This window comes from Ammodytes marinus (genome assembly GCF_949987685.1).
Source record: "Ammodytes marinus genome assembly, chromosome: 2".
Taxonomy (NCBI): Eukaryota; Metazoa; Chordata; class Actinopteri; order Uranoscopiformes; family Ammodytidae; genus Ammodytes; species Ammodytes marinus.
The window spans coordinates 32,958,150-32,972,094 of record NC_137231.1 but is presented as its reverse complement, the minus strand read 5'-3'; the positions used below and the strand labels follow the sequence as shown (position 1 = coordinate 32,972,094).

At 36.9% G+C, this 13,945-nt stretch overlaps 2 protein-coding genes across 2 annotated transcripts; one reads left to right on the top strand and one right to left on the bottom strand.

Moving 5' to 3' along the window:
• The first annotated feature begins 705 nt into the window (after nucleotides 1-705).
• LOC307267983 (uncharacterized protein) lies at nucleotides 706-1,951 on the top strand. Its single transcript, XM_080050479.1, has 2 exons — nucleotides 706-1,288; nucleotides 1,739-1,951. The coding sequence occupies exons 1-2, from the start codon at nucleotides 889-891 to the stop codon at nucleotides 1,891-1,893; spliced, it is 555 nt and encodes a 184-aa protein (XP_079906605.1). The 5' UTR covers nucleotides 706-888; the 3' UTR covers nucleotides 1,894-1,951.
• An 835-nt stretch (nucleotides 1,952-2,786) lies between these two features.
• On the bottom strand, nucleotides 2,787-12,273 carry seta (SET nuclear proto-oncogene a). The gene is made up of 8 exons (XM_080039121.1): nucleotides 12,053-12,273; nucleotides 10,757-10,814; nucleotides 10,262-10,404; nucleotides 9,091-9,194; nucleotides 8,490-8,603; nucleotides 7,150-7,320; nucleotides 4,686-4,817; nucleotides 2,787-3,402 (listed from the first exon to the last, which is right to left on the bottom strand). Exons 1-8 carry the CDS (start codon nucleotides 12,123-12,125, stop codon nucleotides 3,379-3,381), a joined length of 819 nt encoding a protein of 272 aa, XP_079895247.1. The 5' UTR covers nucleotides 12,126-12,273; the 3' UTR covers nucleotides 2,787-3,378.
• Between the last annotated feature and the right edge of the window lie 1,672 nt (nucleotides 12,274-13,945).

Here is a 13,945-nt window from a genome sequence, read left to right as displayed (position 1 = left end):
TCTAAAAAACGTTCAAACAGCGCCTAGGATCAACCAACACCTAAACAAACACATATAACACAGCTACAGTCCATTTTAACCGCGTTAAACTACATATTTCCTTGATAAATCACGACTTTTGTCTCTGTGAAACATCCGGTAGTTTGTGTGGACACCATGGACACAGGACCGTTCTGATTGGCTAGTTTGCAGAATCTCGCTCTGTGATTGGTGGAGGCGAGTTTGAGATAAACGTTGCCCGTGGTAACGTGGTAACCATCAAAAAACCAACGGTTGATGTTTACGTTGACAGTTAAAAACTCATTCAAAGGGCAAACACATTACACACTATTTAAATATTTTTTTATTGAACAGCTTTTTATACATATTGTTGTTATTTCAAATAATACTTCGTAAATTTAAAACATTTTTAGAGATTTTTGAATCCTAAAATGGTGGATAGATCGAGTTATACGTAAAAAAAATGTTCAATTCAGCTCAGATTAAACTTTAAAAAATGTCTACTATGGTGAATATTTTTAATGTTATGTGACTGTTTTACTATAGTGTGTAATGTACGGAGGTAGGCAGTAAAATAAAAAAATAAATTAGTAAATGTTTAAGATGAAGGCATTTCCGGTTTCTTCCTCAAAGTACTTCCGGTGTAATGTCGAGTTTTGGCTGCTCCTAAAATAAAAATACAACTATTTTCCTTTGCCATTGACTCAAAATACTGATATACCTAATACTGCTGTGGAGAGTTTTATAATTGTATGCAGATTACTGGAATAACAATAGAACAATCAGGGCTTTATTTAGAAAATATATTATTTTTAGCTAAAAACAAAGCTAAGCTACCTAGCTCGTTTGTGATTAGCTTTCCATGTGCTTGCTAGGCAGCCAGCAGCAATGGTGTGCAAACAGCTGGACATCTTAATAACATTGCAATATGTTTGTTTCATGCTCTTATATCGATCCAGCGATGCGTGTGAGACGGGGAATAGCGGTAGTAGCAACGCCGGTGCCCTGATACTATGCAGGGCATGCGGACACGAGATAGCCTCGGCCATGGGAAAGGACCTCCACTTTATACCCAGCAGACTGGCGCTCTCAAGCCGAAACGACACCTCCATAGGCGGGCGCAGGGTTAACATACAGCTCTTTGAAAACCCCCACGGAAACCAATTTGAGGTGATCACGTTCAGAAATGCGGATGTTACCAAACACTGGCCGGCCGATAAACGCTTTACTTGGTTCCCTGGGTTCGCATGGACGGTGGCCACCTGCCCCAGCTGTCACAACCATTTAGGTGGGTATTTACGGTATTTACCATGACTGTATAGGCCTATATAAGAGGTACCAAATACACAATTAATGGTACAATAATAAAGTATACATACTAATAGTAATCTCCAATTATAGTTTATCATTTCAAATTTGTATTCCTAGATATCTCGGCATCAAACCTCTGCAATTACACCTGTCACTTTCACGTAGTTTTCGATAGTTATTACACGGCCACTAATAGTCACTACAATATCTACTATATTTCCTTAGATTTTAAATGTTTATTTCATTGTTAAATATTTTAATTGAATTATATATTTCAGCCTACATTAGAAAATAAATACAACTTGGACCTTGAATAATTTACTAAAATTATAGTACCAAGGAGCTGTAGGCTACTGAACACAAATTCCACCAGTCTGGCTGGGTGGTCATCAAAATAATCAATTATCTGATTTTTTTTTAATTCCAGGATGGGCCTTCCAACCGAACGAGTGGCCGGACACGATCACAAAAGCCCAATTTGAGGAGTCGGAGCGAACCTTCTACGCTTTAATCACCGAACGTTTATTAACGGAAGACTTTGCCTCGAGACTGTTAATGACGCCAAAATCCTTCACGAGCTGATTAGGACTTTTCTTTTGGACTGTCTGCACTAAATACATAAACCCTGACCTGTGCCTTTTGCTGCTTAAAATCTATTTTTAAAATAAAATACATTTCTATGCACCAACTTGTCTTGAGAATTCCTCCACTTGTTAAAACAGTGAGTTTCTTTATTGTAACAAAACGCAATTGTTCAGGGTTTTTCTACATTGGTTTAACAAGATTCCCCGAAGTATAAGGAAAAATCAACCCTCTTTTTCCCCCACCTCTTTTCTGAAAACCTATTATTCAAAAAATCGGTGTCAGATTTTGCTACCCTTGTGATGTAATAAGGGGAGAAGCCACACACACCTTCATTACCAACCGGACATAGCACTACGACCGTTAAAGACCTACTTCACCGGTAGAAATATGAAGTTGTATTGAACTCTGAGATCCTATGTAGTTATAAATGTGCAAATCGTAAGAGATCAGTTCATCCTAGCCTGAGAAAAGGCAGAAAGAGTGTTTTATGGTCTCACTGTCTAACCCTACATTTTTTTCCCCATGCATGGCATCAAACATAATAATAAAATGATAGAACGCCGGTTATGTATGGGTGAAAGCTTCCAGTAGAAATTAGCATTATATATATATGACCCTTTAAATGTGAAGTCTACGAGATAACGTATTGTGTTTATAATGTTTTATTGAACCCATGAATCAGTGGGAGGCCAGAATTTTTTCATTTTGTTCTTTATTAAAAATGTCATTTCAAATCTCATGGATATCTGTAAAACAATACAATGAAAAAAAAAGAAAAAAAAAATTCCCATAGGAATGGTGTCAAAATAACCACTCTCCCCCCAAATAACCAACATACTCCTGCCCCCTCCCCAAGCATATTTATTAACCCCTCCCAACCCCACCCCCCTCCCCTCTAAACATTACAAGTCAAAAAGGAATGAGCTGGTTTCATTTTACCACATTGGGGAAAATAACAGTATTCTCAAGGTATCAACACCCCAACGGAAAAAGCGAAAAAAAATATATCTCGGGAAAAATATTGAGAGGTAAACTAGCGCTGGGTCACTACACCATGGCTTTAAGTTTTAATTTACCACACAACCTTTTGAAATTTTTAAACAGGGAGGAATTATTCATGTGTGAATGCAATCTTCAAATTTCTACTCAAGATGTCGTGCTGGATTTTCTATTTTTATGCATTTTTTTATTTATTTTAAGATGTTTTTTTTTCGTTGGGGATGGTACTCACAATTCAGGGGGCAAAGTGCCAGTGGCTAAGATGGGTCAAACGAGAACATAACATGGCACCAACAACAGGTGAAGAAAAAGAAAAAGAAAGAGCCTCAGAATGGAAAATGAAGCGCACGCTGATTTAAAATAATAAAAAAATTATATAAAAAAAATAAACAAAACAAAACAAATTAAAACCTTTGCTCCCGAATGTGAGTGGAAAAAAACCAAACAGGGAAATAGAAGGTTGAGGGTCGATGATGTTAGTTCTTAGTCGTCTTCTCCTTCATCATCCTGGAAGAAAAAGACAGAAGAGAGTGAGTGTTGGAAAGAAATATACCGTCAAATCCAGTGTAAAAGTGTGAGTGTTAGAAACAAACTTTAGTGTACAGTAGAATCCAGTGTATAATACGCGACGGCAATTTTAACACGTACACATGTAACAGTCAATTTTTTGACATCGACTGCAATTGCTGAAAGTCACAATTACTGACGCGAAGCTTGCGTGTGTGTTCAGCAAGATCTATAGCTGCGTCCACACCAAACTCGAAAATTCTCGTTGCTCCGCGCCAACCGCGTGATAATCACCGCGTGAGGTCCCGTGAGATGAATATTTTCAACTCGCGCATCATTCGCGCCGTGCGAGAAATTTGCGTCTGTACATTGACTTTGTATGCAAAGTGACGGCCCCTTCCGCCCCAAACACGTTTGGTTTTGACGCAGCATAACATATAGTCTGAGTTGGATACTATCAGTGGGCCGCACACACGCACTTTCCGAGAAGGAACTTAAAAAAAGGTTTAACGGACTGCGTGTTATATTCCATATTTTACATTATTTTTTTTATCCGCAGAAAATGATTGTCATTTACATGACAGCAACCAGTTGCCATTGGCAGTATCTAAAGAGGGGGAGACAGCGATTCTAGAGAATGCGTGTAAAATTCCCTTTCGGTCAATATCAGTGAATATCTCCTCACGATCTTCTACCAGTCTGTAATGTGTGCGCTGAAAGAAATCCAAAGATAATACACAGCCTAGGCTCTGTAAACTGGTATGCAACCGTAAACAAACGGAGACCACCGTAGCTAGCAACATGACCAGTTACAGAGCCAAGGCAACGCCATATCACCAGAATGTTATCCAGCCACACAGTACGGTCACAGGTATTAGATCACGAGGAGAAATTCACAGATTTTGACAGACGGCACCTTTTCAGTGGCAACAAATTATGCCGCATTTTACAATAAAAATAAACAATAAGACGTACAAAGAATTATATTAACAAATACAAGGGGAAATAACCAACTGTTAAACACAACTGCTAACCAGACTACTGCCTTAATAAAAATAATAGTCTATAATCCGGTTACCTTTTAAAACAAATTAAAAACATTTGGTCTATAGTCCGGTTACCTGTTAGATAAAACAGTTTGGATTTGTATCTTGTTATTATACTCACTAATAGACCATTCAATAAAATAAAATAAAAAAATGTCTATAGTCCGGTTCAAAAACTATTTCTACGGGGAACCAAGCTACAGTCGACCGCCATCGTTTGATCTGTGATGTCATTACCTCTCCGTCCTCCCCCTCCTCATCATCGTCGTCCTCCCCGTCTTCGTCTCCCTCCTCGTCGATGTCCTCCAGACCTTCCTCATCCTCCTCATCATCCTCCCCCTCTCCCTCCTCATCATCCATATCCGGGACCTGGGAAACAAACGCAGAAAAATCATGTTTAGGGCTTTTTATAGAATATTTTTAGGGCATTTTTAAGCCCTTATTTGACAGTTTAAATACATAATGGGGAACTACACATGGGGCAAGAAAATCAATTAAAATGTATATAAGGTAATAATACAGTTTTCATATCAGGGACACAGAAAAAAAAAAAATCACGTTTAGCACTATTTATTAGGGCTGCAACTAACGATTATTTTGATAATCAATTAATATGTCGATTAGTGTTTGTCCGTAAAATGTCAGAAAATGGCAAAAAAAAAATTATCAATTTTCCAAAGCCCATGTTGACGTCCTCACATGTATTGTTACGTCCAAAACACACAGATATTTCAGTTTACTGTCATAATAGGATTAAAGAAACCAGAAAATATTCACATTTGAAAAGCTGAAATCAGAGAATTGACATTTTTTGTTAAAAAATTACTCAAAACTATTATCAAAATAGTTGACGATTAGTTTAATAATCGATTCGTCGATTATTCGTTGCAGCTCTACTATTTATAGAATATTTTTAAGAGATCTTCACCTTTATTTGACAGTTTAAAGAGGTATATAGTGGCATATGGAGAGCGCATTGGATGAGATATTACTTAAGGCATTTTTGTTTTGTCTTTTCGTTATATAAGATACATATCAGGCACCTGCACACACACGGGCAAAATTCACATTAAGCACTTTTTACAAAATATTTTTAGGCATTTTTTAACCTTTATTTGACAGTTTAAAAGAGGTATACAGTGGCTATCGAGAGAGCACTTCTGTTTCCATCCATATCAGGGACCTAAACATGGGGCAATAAATCACTTTAGCACTTGTTTTGTCTTTTCATTTTACTTGACATTTTAGAAAGTTTCTTGCCAAAGTGGACTTAGGAACTTTTCAATATTTTGAAACAGTAAAAATTTCCCTCTGATGATCATGAGTAACATTTAACAGTTATATAGTTCTTCTTAATGCCTTTGTCTGGGTTTTTCTTTTTTTTTTTTTTTTTTAACCTTTATTTATACATACAGGTACATCCCATTGAGACCGGAGACTCTTTTTCAAGGGAGACCTGTTCCCATTCCCACGTTACCATTCACACACACATTCATACACCGATAGCAGGCAAACTATCGACATTCACACGCCGGTATGCACACCAAGGAACTACAGCTGGTGTTAGCAGGTACACTACCGCTTTGTCCAAAGGGTGTGCGAGAATTAACACAAACGAAGAAAGTTTTAGTTCGGAGGTTGACTGTGACATGAGAGAGACACCTCTTTACTTTTCATGAACTTGCCAAATGGTAAAATGGCTACAATTATCAAGATAAAAATGATGTGGTCATAAACATAACAAGTGTCCCAAGTGGAGATTTATATGCGAAAAATAAATAAAACCAAAGTCGAGTATTTTTTTTTAAAGTAAATAAAAAAGGAAAAACAAATATTTCTTCCCACTGTGTAAAGATGGGGACATGTATATGCTTCAACAGGACACAGTAACAGAGCTAGACCTACCAGGTAGTATTTGTTTTGAATACCCATGTATTTGTGATAAGAAAGCGAAAGAAACATTATTATATTACAGTAACGGTGAGCTAATCATACCAGGTAGTTAAAGTGGTTCAACAAAGTAACCTTTTTTTTTTTAAAGATATTTTTTTTGGGGGGGGGGGTGGCGCCCTTAGCTCAGTTGGTAGGGCGTCCCCCCCATGGGCCTCGGCCAGCAGCGTACCCGGGTTCGATTCCAGCCCGCGGTCGATCTGAACTCTGTCTCTACACTATCAATAAAGCATAAAAATGCCAAAAAGATATCTTAAAAAAAATATATATATATTCTTGGGCATTTTTATGCTTTATTGATAGTGTAGAGACAGAGTTGAAATGGGGCAGAGAGGGGAGTGACATGCAGAGAACGACCGCGGGCTGGAATCGAACCCGGGTCCGCTGCTGGCCGAGGCCCATGGGGGGACGCCCTACCAACTGAGCTAAGGGCGCCCCCCAGTAAGATTATTATTAAGAGAACACAGTGCTAAACATACCAGGTAGTACTGCAGGGGGTTTTAACTTGTAGAAAGTAACATTATTAGTAAGATATCGTAGATCTAGACCTACCAGATAGTACTGCAGGGGGTTTTAACGTAGAGCTAGACCTACCAGATAGTATTGCAGGGGGTTGGGCCAGATGTATGATTATCATTATATTACAGTAACGTAGATCTAGACGTACCAGATAGTACTGCAGGGGGTTTTAACATAGATCTAGACCTACCAGATAGTACTTCAGGGGGTTTTAACGTAGATCTAGACCTACCAGATAGTACTGCAGGGGGTTGGGCCAGATGTCGTCCTTGATCACCTCTCCGAGCTCGTCAGCGCCGGCGTCAGCGTGATCGGTGAACCAGGTGAAGAAACTCTCCGGCTCTTCGTGTTGCCGCTTCCTCCCTGCTTTGTTCTGTGTCTGGCTGGAGCGCTTGGTCAAGTCCTACGAAGAAATATATAGGGGAAAAATGTAATTAATAAAATATATCAACTGTACTATATAGCGCTTGGTCAAGTCCAATATGCACAGAGAGAGGGGAAAAATGTAATTAATAAAATATATCAACTGTACTATATAGCGCTTGGTCAAGTCCTACGCACAGATACAGAGGGGAAAAAATTAATAAAAAATAATAATAATAATTTATTTTATTTTATGTATTTTTCTGCTGCCGGTAATTTAATTAAGTTTGTCCATTCATACAGATATGAGGGGAAAATGATGTAAGAAAAATACATATTAAATTGCAACTCTGTATATTCAAATTTGTTCTGTGTATGGCTAGAGCGCTTGGTCAAGTCCTATATGCACAGATAGAGGAGAAAAAGGTAATTAATAATATATATCATCTGTACTTTATAGCGCTTGGTCAAGTCCTATGCAGAGATATATGAAAAAATAAAAAAATAAATAAATAATAATAATCTAAAATAATGTATTTGCTTGGTCATGTCAGATAGAGGGAGAAATTAATTAAAGTGTCTGAAACATTAATATTTAAAAAAATATATATTTAATTGCAATTAATACAAATTTATTATTTTATGAATATGTATTTTTGCTTCCGCTGGTATTATTCCGTTCTGTGCTACTGTAGAAACATGGCGGTCCTTTGTAGATTTAAAAAGGCAAATTCTAAAGGCCATTTTTTTTAAAAACGACTTGAACTGCACCTTTAAAAGAACAATATCAGACACTCTGAACCATAAGAATGTGATCTTGCTGGTTGCAGGTAAAGCGAACACTTATATGCTGAAGGCAAGCACGATTTATGACTTCCCGCCAAACTTTTCAAGGAACCTCGAAACAGAAAAGGACACACATATTTTCATTTAGAACGAAATGTAAAACGATACACAAGATGTATTTAGTTATTTATTTATTCTATAGTACTTCTTCGTCTTCCAACAGCTGCATTGAAGTCGTTTGTTGTAATTCAGTTGATTTGATTGAATGCAAGACCTAAGAATCTGCAAGAAACATGTAACAATAAATAAATAGATAGATAGATAGATAGATAGATAGATAGATAGATAGATAGATAGATAGATAGATAGATAGATAGATAGATAGATAGATAGATAGATAGATAGATAGATAGATACACATACCTTTCCTGATTTCCATTTGATTTCTGTCGACTTTGAAGATGGGTCTCCGCTCTCGTTCAAATGGAACTCTTTGGAAAGCACTTTGTTTTCGAAGTACGGATTTTCATCGAAATACTAGAAGACAAAAAAAAAAAAATACACACAGGTCAGAACACAGAAGAAACCAAACTTATACTTGCACCTACAAGTTGAGTGTGTGTATGTCCGTGTATTAAGTGTGTGTGTGTGTGTGTGAGAGAGAGTGTGTGTGTATTAAGAGTGAGTGAGTGAAAGTGTGTGTGTATTAAGAGTGAGTGAGTGAAAGTGTGTGTCCGGAAAAATAAACCAAGGTAAGATCACAAGTAACCCAATTTATACCTTCATGTTGTGTGTGTGTGGATGACAGAGTGTGTGTGAGCGAGAAATATACAGAGAGACAGACAGTGTGTATGAGATAGATAGATAGATAGATAGATAGATAGATAGATAGATAGATAGATAGATAGATAGATAGATAGATAGATAGATAGATAGATAGATAGATAGATAGATAGATAGATAGATAGATAGATAGATAGATAGGACAGAAAGTGTGTAAGTGCAACATTAACTTAACACTTACAAAATCTATTCTGTAGCCCGACTTGATGTCTTCAAACTCTGTCACCTCGACTCGGCTCAGATAGTGAAGCGCTTCCTCATCTTCCTCTCCCAGTAGAGCAGATACTGCAGAGGGGAAAATACAATATTTTATAGACCAGTTAAAGGGACACTGTAACATTTTAAGTAATTTATTAGCTAAAATCAATATCCTCATTCATAAATATGTCCCCATTGGTGTAAAATCACCTCTGCCAATAATCTGAATTATCCTCCTGAGCGGAGAATTACAAATATTAATATTACATTTTGTACATTGAGAGGGTAAGTCTTAAGGAGGCATCCATGTTTTTGGAATGTCATCAGGTGCATTGTTTGGAATTTAGAATTGTTCTTGTCCTTGAAGGCCACTGTAGCTTCTGTTATTATTCAAAAGGAGTGGGTTACCCCGGGAGCGTTGCATTGTAGAACTTTCTTGATGATGTCATATTACACAGTGCCCCTTTAATAATACTAATACATTTTATTTTTCCAATCAGTTTTCATTGTTAAAAACCAATCCAAAAAGTGCTGGATTCATTTGACACACTGTTCAATTATAGAAACTTTCTTTTCCACTAGGACTTAAAAGTAAAATCTTGAGTAGAGGAATAATTTTAATACCTTTTTTTTCAGCTAAAAAGTGGGATGCATCCTACATACATACTAGTATAAAATTCAGAGGTATTTTAATATGTTAATGTATTTTACCCTAAAAATGTCCACCATTTTTTTTTTTTAACCTTTATTTATACAGGTAAATCCCATTGAGACCGAAGACTCTTTTGCAAGGGAGACCTGTTTTCCTTTCCCACGTTACCATTCACACACCGATAGCAGGCTAACTATCGACATTCACACGAGGCAAGGTGGGTGAAGTGTCTTGCCCAAGGACACAATAACCATGACACAGGTGGCAGGGCGTTATGAAGCACAGTCACCATATGTTTTTTAGGATGTCAGTTTGACTTCATCATTATTATTATTTTTATTATTTTTTTAAAAATGGGATCTACATCTGGTTTTGGTTTCAAAAACAGCACATTTCAACAAGTGACTTGTTTGCGTGCATGCACCCCGGAAACATTTGGAATTATTAAAACAGAGACAGACTTTTGCATTTAAAAAAAAAAGACTGAAGTTTAATTGCTCACCTTGTGGATGGTTGACAAATGTGGTGACCCAGAAGTTTGGGATTTTGGCGATCAGCTCTGACCTCTTCTGAAAGAATGGCTGACGGAGTTTGTTGTATTTCTGTTCTACTTTGAGGATCTCCTCGCTGGCCTGCTCGTTCAACCTGCAAACGGAAAATACATAAAACCATGAACAATTAATTTTTAAAAATCTGTTTTGACTGTTTATGCTGATTGGGTTTTAACTCATGCAACATTTTTAAGTACAGCACGTGGCTCAATTTTACATTCATTTATAGACAAGTATCTCGTTAATTTAGACACAGGGACGTCAAACAGTAATCCATGAAGCACCGATATTGTGCAGATTTTCATGCACAACATACATAACAAAATAATTTCCCCAGTCAGTTGTTCCCCTTTCTTTAAAATCATGTAATTATCAACCGTTAAGTTTTCGGCTTAAGATGTGGGACCCCAAATACAATATAATTTAGAATTGTAATGAGTTCGTACCTGTCAATTTCATTTTGAACTTCGTCGATGTGTTCGATAGCTTCTTGCTGCTCTTTTTCTGTGGAACAAAAAATAAAAGAAACAAACATGTTAGAAAAATATGCAGATTATTATTTTTATTTTATTTTTACACACTGAGTCACAAAAAGAGCAAAAGACGTGATTGTGCCTGCACTGTGTCCACAGATATCACTATTGTGTGACTTGAAATCCATTATTTTTCATATTTGGAAATACTTTTAGTTTACATAATATACTTTATAATTATTTTTAAACATATCATTAAAAAAAAAACACGCTTAAAATTCCAAAAGTTTTTTTGTAATGCATACGAGGAAAAATCCCTGACCGTGTTTGTTGTAATTCATGCATGAAAGGGTTAATTTAATTTCTTTGAGCCAATGGCGGTGCAAACGAGATATATCATAGTACCAATTTAACAACTAAATAGCGTTTAACGGTTACATTGAGAGGTTTTTCTAGTAGATTAAAATACGTAGCATTCTCCGGAGGTCGAGGTAATTTAATGGTCCAATAGCTGCAGCTCTTAGCGGCTCAAACAGTCACCATTTCCTGCCGGGCTGCTACCGACAAGGCCGCGTGGTTTAAAAAAATGTGGGACATATTGTCAGTCTGCAGATAACGTGAAGCGACAGCCAGACTAGGGCATAATATTAAATATGCGCAAATAAAACCCACGTCTACCCGCATTGTTAAAACTAACGCACAGCTAAAAAGTGCATTAAAATATCCAGATAGGGTGTTTTAATTGTGTAGTAGATTTGAAATGCTTTCGCGTTAACATTACAACAACAACAGTGGTGCTACTGTTAGCAGGCTAGCTCTAAATGAAAATGTATGGTAGTTATCTATGTTATAAAGCCACATTTACACGAGTGCATACTTCATTTGGTTGCATTAAATGGTTATTTTTGCACCGAGCGCTTAAAACAAAGAGCTTCCGTAGACGCTCACACACTCACTGATAATAAAGAAGAAAGCGAACGACACAAGAAAGTGGACCACGCTGAAGATGCTAACTCAAGCTAGCCAACATGGCCACCCAGCAACCGGCTAATAAATCGGCGCTAGCTTCTTGTTATCACCAAATTCTCCCACACATACAAAGAGATAGGACAAAACCCAACGTCGTAAACCATAAAATAACCCAGTACACGGTGTAAAAAATCGAATTATACAGATTTTTTTTATTCAAAAGACGCTAAAAGACAGACGTTGAAAATGGCGGTTGAACAAGCTAACAAGCAAAGGCCGCCATTCCCCTTCAGTTCTTACCGGAGGTTTCATCCGCTCCGTCGTGGTTCGAATTCAGCTCCTTTTTACTCACTTTAGCCGCCGAAGTCGACATGTTTTCAGTGAGCTTTTAAAGGTTTTGCCTTTTACCTTACAAAGCGCTTAGAGTAGAAGTTATTTTCTAACTCCTATAGCAGGAGAATACGGCGGTGAAGTTTAAAGCGTGTGCTCAAGCCACCACCGTCCAACAACGTGCTGCCGATTCCAACACAATGTATGTAGCGAGGAAGTCAGTCCGTCAAGCCAGCGCTCCTTTCAGCTCCGCCTCTCAAAGTAGGTCCCCCATGTATAATGCCCCCCAAAGAAATACTAATACACTATTACGGCGCAATATTGGGATTGTTTTCACTTTAAAAATTAACTAAACTTGTAAAAGAAATATATATATAAAAAAAAATATTGTTATTGTATTGCCCCCTTGGTTTCGAAAAAAGATAGATAGATAGATAGATAGATAGATAGATAGATAGATAGATAGATAGATAGATAGATAGATAGATAGATAGATAGATAGATAGATAGATAGATAGATAGATAGATAGATAGATAGATAGATAGATAGATAGATGGATAGATAGATAGGCCTAGATATAATATGTAGGCTAACTAATTTAATTTGGTTTCAACACAATGTATGTAGCGAGGAAGTCATTCAGTCCGTGCTGTGCTCAAGCCAGCGCTCCTTTCAGCTCAGCTCCGCCTCTCAAAGTAGGTCCCCCATGTATAATGCCCCCAAAGAAATACTAATACACTATTACGGCGCAATATTGGGATTGTTTTCACTTTACAAATTAACTAAACTTGTAAAAAAAATATATATAAAAGAAAATAGATATATTGTTTTTGTATTGCCCTCTTGACTTGGAACACAAGATAGATAGATAGATAGATAGATAGATAGATAGATAGATAGATAGATAGATAGATAGATAGATAGATAGATAGATAGATAGATAGATAGATAGATAGATAGATAGATAGATAGATAGATAGATAGATAGATAGATAGATAGATAGATAGATAGATAGATGGATAGAATATGTAACAAATTGTATTTGGTTTCAACACAATGTAGGCTTTGTAGCGAGGAAGTCAGTCCGTCCGTGCTGTGCTCAAGCCAGCGCTCCTTTCAGCTCCGCCTCTCAAAGTAGGTCCCCCGTGTATAATGCCCCCAAAGAAATACTATTACATTACATTACAATACACTATACGGCTCAATATTACTTTAAAATTAACTAAACTTGTAAAAAAAACATTAAAGATGGATACAATTTTTTTGTATTGTTCTTGGTAATGTTAGCTTCGTTTTTTTTGTTTGACTAGGAAAAGAGACAGATAGATAGATGGATGGATAGATAGATAGATAGATAGATAGATAGATAGATAGATAGATAGATAGATAGATAGATAGATAGATAGATAGATAGATAGATAGATAGATAGATAGATGGATGGATGGATGGATGGATGGATGGATGGATGGATGGATGGATGGATGGATGGATGGATGGATGGATGGATGGATGGATAGATAGATAGATAGATAGATAGATAGATAGATAGATAGATAGATAGATAGATAGATAGATAGATAGATAGATAGATAGATAGATAGATTGAATATGTAACTCATTTTCATTGCACATTTTAAAAAAAAGATCACTCCTTAACATATTTCTCATATTTTTTTATTCTGCCATTCATTGCTCATTATTAGCGAGGAAGTCAGTCACCGCTTTGCTCACTCACTCGCTCCTTTCAGTATGAGCGCGCCTATCGCCCTCCTAGCAAACTCCGCCTCTCAAAGTAGGTCCCCATGGTCCCAAATACTAATACATCAAATTATCTTTTAAATATTAGATCTTTTACTGGGA

What these genes read in the sequence shown, in the direction of transcription:
- LOC307267983 (XM_080050479.1), top strand. Translation starts at nt 889, where the DNA reads ATGGTGTGCAAACAGCTGGACATCTTAATAACATTGCAATATGTTTGT. An exon ending in CAGCTGTCACAACCATTTAG is followed by an intron (nt 1,289 to 1,738) that starts GTGGGTATTTAC and finishes TTTTAATTCCAG; the next exon opens with GATGGGCCTTCCAACCGAAC.
- seta (XM_080039121.1), bottom strand. Translation starts at nt 12,125, where the DNA reads ATGTCGACTTCGGCGGCTAAAGTGAGTAAAAAGGAGCTGAATTCGAAC. An exon ending in CGGAGCGGATGAAACCTCCG is followed by an intron (nt 10,815 to 12,052) that starts GTAAGAACTGAA and finishes TTTGTTCCACAG; the next exon opens with AAAAAGAGCAGCAAGAAGCT. An exon ending in GTTCAAAATGAAATTGACAG is followed by an intron (nt 10,405 to 10,756) that starts GTACGAACTCAT and finishes TTCCGTTTGCAG; the next exon opens with GTTGAACGAGCAGGCCAGCG.